This window comes from Cydia amplana, chromosome 12 (assembly GCF_948474715.1).
Source record: "Cydia amplana chromosome 12, ilCydAmpl1.1, whole genome shotgun sequence".
Classification (NCBI taxonomy): Eukaryota; Metazoa; Arthropoda; class Insecta; order Lepidoptera; family Tortricidae; genus Cydia; species Cydia amplana.
In genome coordinates this window covers 11,277,963-11,290,663 of record NC_086080.1, presented here as the reverse complement: position 1 = coordinate 11,290,663, position 12,701 = coordinate 11,277,963, and the positions used below count along the sequence as shown (strand labels likewise).

Here is a 12,701-nt window from a genome sequence, read left to right as displayed (position 1 = left end):
AACGATATTCGATTTATCGACTGTCGAAAAAATCGAATATCGTTAGTGTTGTGTGTCGACATAGTGACATCCCTAGTGCGCAAAACGTTCAAGCGGATAAACAAGACCAAGTGCGGGTAGTTCGAAAAACTCGCGCGGTTAGACGATGCTGATGTCAACTTAAGCCAGTCTTCTCCGAGACCACGGGAACAACGCCGTCCTCGAAACGTCGGAGGTAAATCTTAAAACTTAGATACGCGATTAAGTCCCGTTGTATAATTTAATAATGTGTAAAAATCGTGAAAGTTTAAATCAGTGTTAAGACAGTCCTTTGTTACCTATGCTACCTTCTATGTTTGATACGCTATATTTATATTTCGATTTGTTGCTACGTCCTTTTGTTTGACATATCGATCAAATCAAATTTTTGCCATGCAGTAGAACGTAGTGATTATATTCTCTTTGGTAGTGATTATTTATGCTCTTTGCCATGCAGATTGCCGCCATTGCCCATTATTGAGTCGAATTAAGCCCTTTTTTGCTTTTGACGGAGTGGGAATGCATTTATGATTTCCACACGGTGTGTGGGACTCGCCGCTCCATCCCTCTCTTGGCAAGAAGGGGGGAGAATTTGGCCCTACCCACTCCGGCGTTTCACCCTCTTTGCCGTTCGTGAGGGCGCACTGGGATCGATGCCATTCCACCTCGGCGCCCTCGGCAACCCCGGCTTATCGCCAAAGTCGAATTAACCCTGACGGCAGACGCACGAAATGACATGTGCAAGCGAGACAGCGCTATGCATGTGTAGAGCGACGTCCTATTCACGTCATTTCGTACGGAAACCGAATGAAAATCCGTTCGTCTGTGGCCAGCCTAAACTTATCCCAAAAATCTTACATTCTACCTTATGAATATTGAATCATGACTAATTGAAAATTGAATAATCATGACTTATGATTATTCAATTTTTTGTCTGGCCATTTAGATTTTATAGGCGGATTAGACTCTCGCGCGAGCCACGAGACGCGAGTGTAAGCGGTGGGCTCGTGGCTCGCAAGCTCGTCGAGCTAATATAATTTAAACACTAACGGCACGGCATAAGGTTTATAACCGAATGACAAGCCGAACGCGAGCGTAAACGGTGGACTCGCGTCTCGTGGCGCGGCTCGCGGCTCGTCTCGTGGCTCGCGCGAGTCTAAATCGACTATTACAGTATCAGTTCGTAACTAATTTCTATCTATTGAATACCTTAATTATGATAATTTGATGGAATGGGAATAAATCAAAGAAAATTCACAATTTCACATAATTTCAGTTTTATTAATTTTCACAGGAATGTATTGGTGCGAGTGCATGACTAACTTAATATTCTTCAGCACCTTCGCCCTCTCCCTCGGCGGAGTCCATGCCGACCTCCTCGTAGTCCTTCTCGAGAGCGGCCAGGTCCTCGCGGGCCTCCGAGAACTCGCCCTCCTCCATACCCTCACCCACGTACCAGTGCACGAAGGCGCGCTTGGCGTACATGAGGTCGAACTTGTGGTCCAGGCGGGCCCAGGCCTCGGCGATGGCGGTGGTGTTGGACAACATGCACACGGCACGCTGCACCTTCGCCAAGTCACCACCGGGCACGACGGTCGGCGGCTGGTAGTTGATGCCGACCTTGAAACCGGTAGGGCACCAGTCCACGAACTGAATCGTACGCTTGGTCTTGATGGTAGCGATGGCCGCGTTTACGTCCTTGGGCACGACGTCACCACGGTACAACATGCAGCAAGCCATGTATTTGCCGTGACGCGGGTCGCATTTCACCATCTGGTTGGCCGGCTCGAAGCAAGCGTTGGTGATTTCGGCTACAGAGAGCTGCTCGTGATAAGCCTTCTCGGCAGAGATGACCGGCGCGTAGGTTACCAGCGGGAAGTGGATACGCGGGTACGGCACCAAGTTGGTCTGGAACTCGGTCAGATCGACGTTGAGGGCGCCGTCGAAACGCAGGGAGGCCGTGATCGAGGACACGATCTGGCCAATCAGTCTGTTCAGGTTGGTGTAGGTCGGGCGCTCGATGTCCAAGTTGCGGCGGCAGATGTCGTAGATGGCCTCGTTATCGACCATGAAGGCACAGTCGGAGTGCTCAAGAGTCGTGTGGGTGGTCAAGATAGAGTTGTAGGGCTCGACGACGGCGGTGGAGACCTGGGGCGCGGGGTAGATGGCGAACTCGAGCTTGGACTTCTTTCCATAGTCGACTGAGAGACGTTCCATGAGGAGAGAAGTGAAGCCGGAGCCGGTGCCACCTCCGAAGGAATGGAAGATGAGGAAGCCCTGGAGACCAGTGCACTGGTCAGCGAGCTTGCGGACGCGGTCAAGCACTAGGTCGACGATTTCCTTGCCAATGGTGTAGTGGCCGCGAGCGTAGTTGTTGGCCGCATCTTCCTTACCAGTGATAAGCTGTTCAGGGTGAAACAACTGTCTGTATGTGCCGGTGCGGACCTCATCTGTTGGCAAAAGATAAAAGTAGTTTAACTATGAGAAATTTTTGAACATTTTCAAAATCATTTGAAAACATTTTGCCTTAAGTTTAAGACGTTTCTTAGAAACTTACCAACTACAGTGGGTTCCAAGTCCACAAACACGGCGCGGGGTACGTGCTTGCCAGCTCCAGTCTCGCTGAAGAAGGTGTTGAAGGAGTCATCACCACCCCCGATGGTCTTGTCGGTGGGCATCTGGCCATCGGGCTGGATGCCATGCTCCAGGCAGTAGAGTTCCCAGCAGGCATTGCCGATCTGGACTCCGGCTTGGCCAACATGTACTGAGATGCACTCACGCTGTAGCAAAGAAAATTGTATGTTAGTGAAGGTCTTAAGTGGAGTCCAGACGAGACAATTTTTCACCAATCTGATGAAATTGTCCGATCAAATCAGGACGCAAACGCCAATTTGGCTCGCCGAATTCAATCGCCGATTATGACCGATATTACCGATAAAATGGGGTGTGAACGCAAGAATTCTTAATTGTTAACGCTAGTATTTTCGTTTTGGATATTTTTTTTACTTAGAGGGCTCAAATATCACCATAAATCTTAAATTTGTGATTAAATTGGAGATTGACGCCAATTATTTTCCTGATCAAATCGGTCGATTTGCCCAGCCCGTCTGGACACAGCTTTATACATTTGCTAATAACAGAGCTAAGTTTTTAATTGGCTAATACCTACTTAAGAAATCTAACAAAACAAAGATCTTTTTAAAAATGTTTTAGGAAACTGCCTATCATACAATACAAGAATGAACTTATTTTCCGATTACTTAACAGAAATTAACACGGCTTTGTGCCAACTTGTTTGGCCAGACCGCCATTGAATAAAAGAAGAAGAAATTGAACACTTTCTAGGAGTAGGTCACTTTCGTGGTGATGGTGACAAATGCACCAATGGCCGCCAGTAGCCATAACTAGCGAAACAAAAGAGCATTTTAATAATTATAGAACGCAATTTAAACAATTGAAAGGGACCTAGAATAACACTTAATTTGAAAGACGAATGTCAATTGTCAAGCAAAGTAGAAAACTACGAGATATGAAAAAATGTGCATCTGCCCGGCGCCTACGTGAAATGGCCACCCGGGGCACCCGGTGTCATTTCAACGGAAATAACGTCGGAATAAATAGATTTTCACAAGAAAATTATTCGGGGGCTTAATATAAGCTTAAAATAATGCAGTACTTACCATTTTGATTTGAGTTTTGTGTAACTTAACGTAGAAATAAGTTAATTAATTATATTTCGGCGCGATCGGTTAAGAGACACGCCCAAGTTGCCCAAAGGAAAATATGGATTGGAGAGAAATTCGTTAAACGCGCTTATATAGTGACCGTTTTACGAGGGAGCGACGCCTCACAGGCGGACTTGTGATTGGTCGATGCGGATGGCGCATTAGACTAGCCAATAAGGACGACCCTGAGGGGCTACCGCGAAAACCGAAATTCGCAAATTGCGGTGATCTTTCTCTTTTACTCCAATTAAGGTATAATTAGAGTGACAGAGAAAGATCCCCGTAATTTGCGAATTTTAGTTTTCGCGGTAGCCCCTCTGCATTATCTCACCATGATCCATGATCTCACTCACCATTGTGTGAGGTGGGCGGTGGGCCTAAAGCAAGCCAAGTTTGGCCTAAAGCCGTAACAGACCAATAAGGTCTGATACGGCTATTAAACTTAAAAATAATTATATTTGACAAGTCAGTGTCAAATGTCCTACTTACTAATATTTACCAAAAATCAAAGAGAATATACCACTACGAAAATAATACTTTTTATTCTACAAAAAATAATGTTTCCCTTGTTTAATCTTGATGAAGTACAGCAACAAGAAAAGACCCATAGTCATCCTTGGGAAAGATTTATAAAAGATGCGTACATAACCAGCATAAAAACTGCACATAATTCAATTAATAATCCTCGCTATCCAGCAAAGAAGGAAAAAAGTACTGGAAAACCCATTGAGCGAGTAAAATTTACGGTTATTGGCAATAGAGTTACCAAAGAATTTATTTATTGCATCAATTTAGTAAAAGGTCTCTATAAGTACAGGAGAGACTACTTTGAATCTCCTGTTATAAGAGGTAAGTTACTTTAGTTAGAATGTAGCAAGGCCGGCATGGGTGTAGGCAGGTACAGACATGGGGGGGGGGGGAGTTGCCCCCCCTTGGAGCTCTAATTTTATGGCTCCTCTACACGATGGGCCAACGCCGGCCACTCCAAGGGACGAATTTATGCGTTAGAGGGAGCAAGTGATATTGCTATCTCATTCTACCGCATGGCTGCGTCCCTTGGAGTGGCCGGCGTTGGCCCATCGTGTAGAGGAGCCATTACATCCAATGCATACAGGCCCCCCCAGGCCTATGAACTCGCCACCCCCTAGTTCACTGGCTGGCTACGCCCTTGAGGGGGGCCGTATCTAGGACTTAAATCAACTTTTTAATTTTTATTACTTTATCATGTAGTTTTTCTTCATTTATATGGAGAAAATCGGGTTATTCCCACTAGTTACCACCAAGTTGTTACCAGTGGTAACTACTGGGATTGTATTTCCCACCTTTTACCACTGGTAACTACTGGGATTTCTTTCCCACTCGGTTTGGTGGTAACTATTGGTTTTTTTTTCAGTTGATACCACCAACGTTTTGGGAATAACTCAGAAAATCTAAGTGACAGACTTGACAGAGGCAAAATAGGTGCAAAAAATAATAAGTTACTGCAAAAATAATAACACCAATTTCTTCAATGGCGCTTTGCTACATTTTTTCGTGTAGCTGTTATAGATAGATGGATGGTTATGTTCAGGTTATGTTATAGGTTATAAGTAGGTACTAACAGTCGAGTTCATAAAATATGTAGGTGTACATTTCTACACCTTAATCCATTGCAATAAAGTGGAAAAATGTATACATGATATGAACTTAAAATTCACTATAATTTCGATTTTTTTATTTCCTAGTTGAACGCATGTTGAACGTTCTTTATAATTTTAGTAACTGGCCGGCAAAATACCGCGTAAAATTAGGTACCTACATTAGGACCGGGCATCAAATAATGTGTTCAGCGTATATGTATTGTATACAGGGTGACATTTTTGACGTATCTAAATTTTGTCTATGCGTCCCCATATTTTATTTTCAGGTGTAACTAGCGTCGATTGGCCACATGTATGGAATGATTTAAAAATTCAATACGGTGGCCTAGCCTACTGCTTGACGTCCCAAGTCGTGGTATTCCTCAATGACAAAATCGTTGGCGGAGAAAAGGAACTAAAAGAGTTAATTGAAAAGACATACACATACCACCTGTCTTTGAATTATTATTATGAAAGTGTCAAACAGTTTTCAAATTTTATTAAAGGCTCTGGTGTAAGTTTTTGTAAGCCAGCTATTTAGTGGGTTTCGCTATAAATTAAGTTCGTTATTCTTACTGCGGTTCATAGTGGGTATTTTACTAACATATATATTATCATATCATTATCAATATACCTGTTCTACCTATAATGTTATTTACATGAAATATTTTGCTGAACACCATTTATTAAGTTTATATTTAATTATAATTGCGTTATATGTCAACAGAGACCTACAGTTTTCATGCACATATCGATAAATGATGAACACATTGGGACGATGATATTTATGGTAAGTGGCTTGGTATATATGTATATATTATAGCCACAATCGACTCCTGTTGATGCTACATACTGTGAAGGAACTGGAAGCTACCGCTAATTGTAATTTCGATAGTCAACATTTTACCACCAGTATTCAAATATTACATATCATATCATATAGGTACATAGGTTAAGGATAGCCTTACGTTCACGGCAGTTCCCTGAGGTTAGAGAGCGAGTCTTATTTTCAATGAGGATCAAGTAGGTACGCGCTATACGTACCTTATACTAGTATACCGATATAGTGCAGACAATAGAGCTAACCAATGTACTTGTAGTTTCATCATCAATGTCAAATTTCTATGAAAATACGGCATTTATTATGACCCTACCTCACTTTGTGCTATTCAAGTCTGTGCAAAGTTAGCTTATAAAGACTATAAGGCGTTAACTAAAAACGAACTCTGAAAAAGAACTTGGTATTTTTAGTGAACAATATACGAAGTCATATTAGTAAGTATTGATTTGTTTAGCTCTATGCCGATGTGGTACCATACACTTGCGAGAACTTTTTGCGTTTATGCAAGGCAAAAAAAGGCGGGTACAGCGGCACCCCAGTGCACCGGATCGTGAAAGACGGCTGGATACAATGTGGAGGATATGGTTTAAAGAGCACGAACCTGGATTGCGAAAACTTTATAGTGCCGCCTGATAAACGTGGGGTGCTTTGCATGGCTAATGCTGGCAGGTCAGTCTTGATGATTCAATACGTAGGTACTCTGTTAGAATTAATATATTAGATATTTTTAACTTTACAATGCTTCTATATCTAATGACTAGTAATACTCTACCATAACACTGTCGGCCAGTTGCGCACAACAAGTGGCTCCATCTGACGGCATGTAAAATAATTAAATAAAAGCGGTACTCCGATTCGGCCATGCTGACCAAAACATATATGCATGTGTGTACTTAATTTAATATGTTACGCTAACATTGTTAAAGGCACGTGGATTGTTCAACTCAATTTTTCGTCCTTCTTCAACCTTCCCCTTGGATGCTACACAAGTATGTGGCGTTCGGTCAGCTCATAGACGGAGATAGCACTCTACGTAAAATCGAAAATGTTGAGACTTGGTATGAATCACCGAAAAAAAATATCGCCATTTATCAAGCTGGAATTTTTAACATAGACTGTCAAGATATAATGATAAATCGAAGTGCACATGAATATATACATGGACACATTGAGGACCTATTCGCATTGGGAGAGGCGTTATGGGAGGTATTAGTATACAGGACGTACTAATAGAGTATGAGCCCTATTCAATTTGTCAGTGACTATGATTAAATAGTTTTTATCGTTTTAGGAAATAATTGGAAGAGTATTCTTAAAAATACAGATGCGTGAAAATGCAATTCTTGAAGCTCTTGAAAATGAGGAAGAACAAGATTCAAACGAATTGCACCTTCACGCCACCGCAAGGTACCAATTAATCAGTTGTGTCGTGCGTTTGCCTTTTATGTCACATATTTTATGTATTTTTATATACCTTATAAGGTTCATGAAGAAAGGAACTGCACCAAATATGTCAAAAGCTCAAAAATCTAAGAGCCAAGATGAGTCAAAGTCAACACAGCACCGCGAACAACAACCGCCGGAGAGTGAGCATGAAAATAATGATTTCGACGTGTCTGAGTACCAATATGAGGCAGAAGACGACTTGTACAAGGAGAAAGATTTGATATCTGTGAAAGAATCAGAAAGTCTCGTAGTTAAACCTGAAAACCCGTATTACATACCACTTACAGATGTGCCATATCCTGGGGAAGTGAGCTCAGAATATGATTTGAAAAAGTAAGTATTTTCCAGCATCGTGATATTCGTGATGGATATGATATGAAATATCTAAACACGAATGTACAATCTGATGTACTAGAGTTAGACCTAGATAAGTCTGCAACGATTTTTATAGCATACGCAGTGTAAACTTGTAAAGTGTGTAATTTTTTTAAAGGGCCCTCCTGCAACCCTAATTTTAATATAGTATACATAGTCAAATAGGATATGTATTAGGTCTGTAGATGATCGAAGAAAAGAAGACATATTAATCAAGCTAACGTTACAGATTTCTAAGGGGCGATTATTGCTTAGAAACAGATCTGGAAAAGGATAAAGTTGAAGAAGGTATATACGTCCATGAAGTTGAAACATTTCCGGCTGAATTATTGCAGTTAGCATCAAAGGAGTCTTCGGATGCATCAGGTACCTAAATATAAAAACCAAAGCCTTAATGTAGCCACCCCACGCTAGCGTCTCCCGAGCGTTAGCGCGCGTCTAGCGACGCAACGTTGGCGCACTGCGCAACAACGTTTCCATGACTACTACCGTAACTACTAACGGCGGCGCGTTATCCGCGTTATTCATAAACGTCTGCTAAGTTAATCAGCTGTTGATTGTCGTTTGTCCCACTTTATGGCATAACGATAGGGACAAACGACGATCATCAACTGATTAAGTTAGCAGCCGTATATGAATAACGCCATAAGTGCTAACTAGACGCCGATGCTCAAAAGACGCTAGAGTGGGGTGACCATTGAGAAGTTTCATACTTATTATGTAAGTACTTATATTAATTAAAATCCACATTTCAGAGAAATCGGTAGATTCGGACCAGGAAGCGGAAATAAAACAGTTTTTGAAGTACGTAATTCTTTTTTAATTTACGTTAGGTATAATAAAATCCACACTAAATACCTATCTTAAGGTGAATTGTGTAGGCGGGGATAAAATGACTGTACAAAAGATTGGCCTAAAAATTGTAATAGTAATTGCTAGCTGCATGTATTAGCTAACTATTGATATTTGGTTTCAAAGCAAGTTTTAATTTTTACAAGTATTTATTTAACTTGCTCTGTGTTGCTTTGTTTTTTGCGTTTGTGGTTTGTGTATCGACGCTAAACGAGAATATTTTGAAGACAATACGTTTTGTTTTAGTTAAAAATACATTTTGTAAAAGATGTGTAAGTATGAAAAAAATTAAAAAAAAAAAAAATTGCAACGATTTTTGGGCCACCTGTAGAGTGTAGACACTTCATACACATGGCGACTGGATTCCAGACTAGCCATTAGAGACTAGTCTCTACGCACGCAATAGTGTTATTGCCAATAGTGCTGCTTGTATTTACCTATTGATGTTTGCTGTCAAAGCAAGTTTTCCTTTTTGCAAGCTTTAATGCATGTATTTGTATACAGTATGACATATTATAGTGTGAAAGCTAAATTTGACTCGCTTCCCGATTTCCGTTTTTGATCTGAAATTTTGCATTTTGCATATATACTTATGTTGCGGATGACCATGCAATATTATGATGACATAGAACTGATCTAATGATGGAGACAGGACGTGGCCATGGGAATGGGAACTCTGAAAGAGAAGTACAGTCAGCGACAAAAGCTCGTTCCAAAAAATAAAATTTATGCCAAATACTTATTTGTTTTTCGTATCTATTGTTGTTACCGACTCTTAGTTAGTAATTTATTTTCATCAGATACAACACTGACACTGCTAGTTTTGCCGGTGAGATCATACGAGGCATATCACGAGCTAAGCACGATGGAATTTTGCTGAACCCAAGAAAGTATGGGCTAAGTATAACCTTTGAAGTTCCGTAGTCAACAGGGAACCCTATAGTTTCGCCATGTCCAGATCAGTACAAGCTTGAGCTCCAAAACTGGGGCAAGTGAAACATTTGTAGGGATAAACAGAGATACTTTAAAGATAATAAAAACGAAATTAATGATAATACTAAAAATAAAATTATCTTAAAAATACTGACGTACAAGGACTTTCCTCAAACGTTCTCTCTTGCCCCAAGCAAAATAAACTATATGTTTCTTACCCCACCTGATGTTATTGTTATTTTTTCAGGGCTGCATTAACTGACAACGAACTCCGTTACAAAAAGTATGATTTTCTTATACAGATCTATACCTACTACCTAGTAAAATATCTGTGGACTTCCTAACAACATTAAAACTTAAATCAAATCGCGGTGAAAGTATTTATTTCGCATCGATAATCAATGCAAATAAAAAAGTTACATTTAGTTTCATATCCCGTCAAATGTTTTCACACTTTTCACCATACCTGTATTTAACAAAATATGTTTTATAACTTTTAGGTTGAACTGGGAGAAACACAAGTCATTCGACTTCAAAAATAGGTATGTCAGCCGGTTAATTTGTTTAATAGGTACCTACTGAAAGTCTCTTACTAAATACAATCTGTAAGTACCTATTGATATGGCTATGTTTCTTATCAACTAAATATTGAAGTTCTTCCAATCTCGGAGAATCCAATCGCAAAGTAAAAAATATGCTAAGATTTTTTTTCATTGTTTTGTGGGTTTTTTAGGCAAGTGTCTATGTTAGTTCCCGATGATTCAAAACCAGCAAGGCAAATAAAAAGGAAACAAACGGGTTTTTATAGGCCCTGCGATTGGAAACTAGAAAAATGTGAAGATAATGACAGTATCGAGGGTCTAAGGTTTGCTACCTTTCTGTTTTTTATTTATTAAGAATTATAAAGTACCTAATGTATCAATTTATACTTTTTCCTTCGCTGTTAGCCCGCAAAACAATACTGGTTTAGTAGACTGTTAACCAAGAGATGAAAGGCACTTATTTCTGCCGAGGTAGTTTGGTGCTCGAACGCAGTGAGAGCGCCAATAGTCTGAGGCTGAAATGATGCCTTTTATCAGTTAAACACTACTTTTCATTTCGAATACGAGGAAAGTCAAATGCACGTGTGCAGTAAAATGCAATATATTTCATTTTTAATTTTCTACATGCGAAATATCGTTTTTATGTAGCAATAAGTCCAAATTTGAGCAGCAATGTAGGCTTATCTACAAATTTCGTCAAGTGGACGAAAACTAGTGCAATGACCATACGTTGAGCTAATGAAGTGCGTGAACCGCACCGCACAACGCACAAACAATAAAGTACAGTAACTAATGTGAAAATTATTTCTTTAATGTCGCCCACTTTAGCTCCTTAACCTCTACTACGTTGTTCTAGGTATGTGCGCATAGACCCAGGGTCAGTGGCCTGGGCCCCCCCGTCGAAGATAAATCGCAGGGCCACTGCTTACTCGCGACCCGGCGCCTTCGATTCCGGCCTGGACTTGCACGTCCACCATCGCAAACGTCCAGAATTGTTCCATTTCCTTGACGATGAGGACGAATTTACGGCACCAACTTTAAAAGAATTCAGGTTATTTGCTTATTACAGCACACAGGTTCTGTTTACGATGCAGTCACGCTTCAGTGACATATACACCACCAAGTTCTTACGTGGTAGATGTAACTACTGGGTTTTTTTCCCAACTTTTACCAGTGGTGGAAAAATAATTCCCAGTTGTTACCACCAAACAGAGTTAACCCCACCCCACAAAAATGGGGAATTAGTTTTCGTAGTAATTACCAGTGGTAAAAGGTGGGGAAAAAAATCCCAGTAGTTACCACTGGTAACAACTTGGCGGTAACTAGTGGGAATAACCCTTCAGCATGCACTCATCCGGTATGCACAGGCATTTATATTGATTCGAGCAAAAATACGCTACACGATTATGTCGTCAGAATGGGCTGCTTTTTTACCCATCATCCCACCTCTATTTCAATGTCAAAGTACCCAATAGCGGTTCTAATAAAGAAAGCGTATCAACCCCTATAAAATACTTATATTTTGAATACATTTACAGTATCATAGATTTAATAACTCGTATGTTTTAGGCATGATGCTTCAGAGATAAAAAGCATGATGTTGACAAGTACAAAACTACAAATTGCATCAGAGGACCAAGTCAAACACTATCGTCCCTATATAACCAGCAGGGAGACCACTCCGAAGAAGCCCGCCCGTATTAGTTTCGAATCACTGAAAACTTCTATGCGAAGTGTCGCTTACGCGAGAAAACGACCTTCCATGTCAGTCGAAGAGTATCAATTGAGAAATCAACAATATAAGGCGAAGATGCAGGAATAGTAGGTAACTAGGTACCTGCATTACGATACAAGTGCGAAAATTAGGAAATTCGCAACAAGTGCGAAGAGGCGATAAATTGAAACACAACCGAAGGAAGTGTTTTAAACCGACACGAGTTGCAAATTACCTTTACAGTACATATGGGTCTACTTTTCCGCACTAGTGCGTAAAATAGCACTTTTCGTGCGTATGTCGAAACTTTAAAGTGCCATATGTACCGTAAAACGTTGTTCGATACACGTGCGAATAGGTAATTCGCAACTCGTGTCGATTTAAAACACTCCCTTCGGTCGTGTTTTAATTTATCGCCACTCGTTTCGAATTTCCTCTTTTTCGCACTTGTATCGAAAATAACTATTTCGCACGTGTATTGTACAACGTTTTACAGTAGGTAGGCTACTTGTGGTAATTACCGCACTAGGGCACAGAATAAATACCTAATAGACTAGGGCGGTAAAGTAGCACCATATGTACCTACTGTAAAATAACTAATACCTATACCTGCTCCATGTGACGTTTTATAGAAAA

General features: G+C 40.6%; 2 protein-coding genes across 2 annotated transcripts; one reads left to right on the top strand and one right to left on the bottom strand.

The window, feature by feature from the left end:
- Positions 1 to 1,278: 1,278 nt before the first annotated feature.
- Positions 1,279 to 3,774, bottom strand: LOC134652945 (tubulin alpha chain). The gene is made up of 3 exons (XM_063508183.1): positions 3,699 to 3,774; positions 2,576 to 2,798; positions 1,279 to 2,468 (listed from the first exon to the last, which is right to left on the bottom strand). The coding sequence occupies exons 1-3, from the start codon at positions 3,699 to 3,701 to the stop codon at positions 1,342 to 1,344; spliced, it is 1,353 nt and encodes a 450-aa protein (XP_063364253.1). The 5' UTR covers positions 3,702 to 3,774; the 3' UTR covers positions 1,279 to 1,341.
- Positions 3,775 to 4,272: 498 nt separating this feature from the next.
- Positions 4,273 to 12,173, top strand: LOC134652739 (uncharacterized). The gene is made up of 14 exons (XM_063507901.1): positions 4,273 to 4,592; positions 5,650 to 5,876; positions 6,090 to 6,152; positions 6,658 to 6,872; positions 7,130 to 7,409; positions 7,495 to 7,610; positions 7,686 to 7,982; positions 8,254 to 8,390; positions 8,780 to 8,828; positions 9,677 to 9,766; positions 10,057 to 10,092; positions 10,543 to 10,674; positions 11,208 to 11,402; positions 11,921 to 12,173. The coding sequence occupies exons 1-14, from the start codon at positions 4,301 to 4,303 to the stop codon at positions 12,171 to 12,173; spliced, it is 2,382 nt and encodes a 793-aa protein (XP_063363971.1). The 5' UTR covers positions 4,273 to 4,300.
- Positions 12,174 to 12,701: the final 528 nt, after the last annotated feature.

Bases quoted from the DNA above. Each gene is read 5' to 3' on its own strand.
- LOC134652945 (XM_063508183.1), bottom strand. The intron at 2,469-2,575 runs GTAAGTTTCTAA...TTTTGCCAACAG, and splicing joins CTTGGAACCCACTGTAGTTG to ATGAGGTCCGCACCGGCACA.
- LOC134652739 (XM_063507901.1), top strand. From the start codon at position 4,301: ATGTTTCCCTTGTTTAATCTTGATGAAGTACAGCAACAAGAAAAGACC. The intron at 4,593-5,649 runs GTAAGTTACTTT...TTTTATTTTCAG, and splicing joins TGAATCTCCTGTTATAAGAG to GTGTAACTAGCGTCGATTGG. The intron at 5,877-6,089 runs GTAAGTTTTTGT...ATATGTCAACAG, and splicing joins ATTTTATTAAAGGCTCTGGT to AGACCTACAGTTTTCATGCA.